Here is a 1866-nt window from a genome sequence, read left to right on the forward strand (position 1 = left end):
CTCAAACTTATAGAAGACACCAAAGCCATGTGGAGTAGCAACTATAATATAAATTGGATTAAAGCACACTCAGGCATTGAAGGGAATGAAGAGGCCGACTGGGTTGCTAAGGAAGCCACTAAGCTTGGCCAGATTGATTTTGAGATCCCGGGTGAAAAATGTGAAATTAAATCTTACATTAAGAACATCACTTTTAACCGCTGGAGAGATGACTGGAGGTCTAGTGACAAGGGAAGACAAACCTATAAATTTTTTAAAGACCCTAGCTTAAAGCGCCTGCAGGCCAATTTTTACTTAAACCAGCTCCTTACTGGCCACGGAGTGTTCGGGACCTATCAACAAAAATTTTTCAGAAAATCAGCTTCATGTAATTACGGTGAAGTGAGACAGGACATTAAACACCTAATTAAGCACTGTCCTAGATTCTGGGCACTTCGTGGAACCCACATGAATAACTGCGAAGAGGAAGACCAATTCTTTGCCATATTGACCTGCAGGAAAATTGTGACTTAAATTATTAAACATATCCTTGAGGACATTTTAGCCCCAGATCAACTGACCCCAGTCATGAAACAACAATAGAGCATGTCATCGTTAATTTTTTAACTAATCAACTTTTAGCCTTACATTTTGAAATTTTATCTACTTTTGATTTTAGACTTCGTCTACTTCTAGTCAGACTTTTACTTTTAGACATTTACTATTAGGACTTATGGCTTTCATTAATTTTGGTTTTGAGATTTTTTGTCTCTTGTTTCCTTATTTAATTCTCGACATTTATACAGGCGCTATTGGATTTCATTGCCTTTAAAACACGTTTTTAATTGTCAAGTATTATAGTTAATCCACTTTTAACTGATCACCACCACTGTCATTTGGCAAAATTTTACTGTAATCTTAGTTTTTAGAGGAATTTTATTTTTATCTCCGTATACCCCGCTGGGGTGGGTCGGAGTTCAACCTATCTATTTCTGTTATATATTTAGTCGATTTATTCTAGATCTATTATATTATTTTACCAACATTTTCGAATCAAGAATTTTTTGTTTTAAGCATTTTTTTAAATAGATTTCGTTTTCTATGGATTCTAGTTATATATGTTTTTAAAGAATATACAATTCAATTTTACTGATTTTCGAAAGCTATGTTTTTGAAAATCAGTCTAAAATTTCAATTAAAGATTGTATGTCAATTAAGTAATTAAATTTGTCATTAACTCAGTTAAGTAACTAATTTTGCTTACTATAGATAAGAGAAATTCTAGGATGCAAAAATAATTATTTAAGATCAATATTGTATTATTATAAAATTCAGATGAATGATTGGATGACCATTTAATTTACCAATTGGATGACCGTAGCAATGATGGCAAAATAAGAACTAACAAAAGTTTTATTAAGTGTAATATAGCTTAAATTTTATAGATAAAATCATGATATTTAATTTAAATTGTTTATAAAATTAAAAATTTATATTTTTCCAGAAATGTTTCATGAAATTATTAAGAGCAACTTTTTTAATTGGTATTCAATCAAACGAAAAGCATATTTTCTTCATTTCTAAATCACAACGCTTACAATGTAAAGAAGTATTCTTTATCATTTGTTAAACGTTCTAAATATGTTGGAATAAAACTTGTAATACCTGGAAATCCTTTTCCATCGTGAGGAGTGCCGATATTCAATTCTTCTTGATCCGATACCAAGTCTTTGCTGTCATAGATTTCTTTCTTTTTGTTTTTGGCAATTAAAGCTCCATCGTATGTTTGCTTACCCGTGTCTCCGTACCTTGGAGGGAATACTTGATTTGGCGATTTTTCCTCTGAAGTCGTGTCATATTTGATTGATTTTATCCAGTGTTTGCTTT

General features: G+C 31.5%; 1 protein-coding gene across 1 annotated transcript in view; it reads right to left on the minus strand.

Annotated features, from left to right (window-relative positions):
* LOC107437684 (protein madd-4) overlaps positions 1-1866 on the minus strand; it is a gene marked incomplete in the record, with an annotated part of 287088 nt that overhangs the window by 22455 nt on the left and 262767 nt on the right. Inside the window, 1 exon segment of the mRNA XM_071184129.1 lies at positions 1645-1866. Within this exon segment, the coding sequence (XP_071040230.1) occupies positions 1645-1866 (222 nt within the window).

This window comes from Parasteatoda tepidariorum, chromosome 8 (genome assembly GCF_043381705.1).
Source record: "Parasteatoda tepidariorum isolate YZ-2023 chromosome 8, CAS_Ptep_4.0, whole genome shotgun sequence".
In the NCBI taxonomy this organism is placed as follows: domain Eukaryota; kingdom Metazoa; phylum Arthropoda; class Arachnida; order Araneae; family Theridiidae; genus Parasteatoda; species Parasteatoda tepidariorum.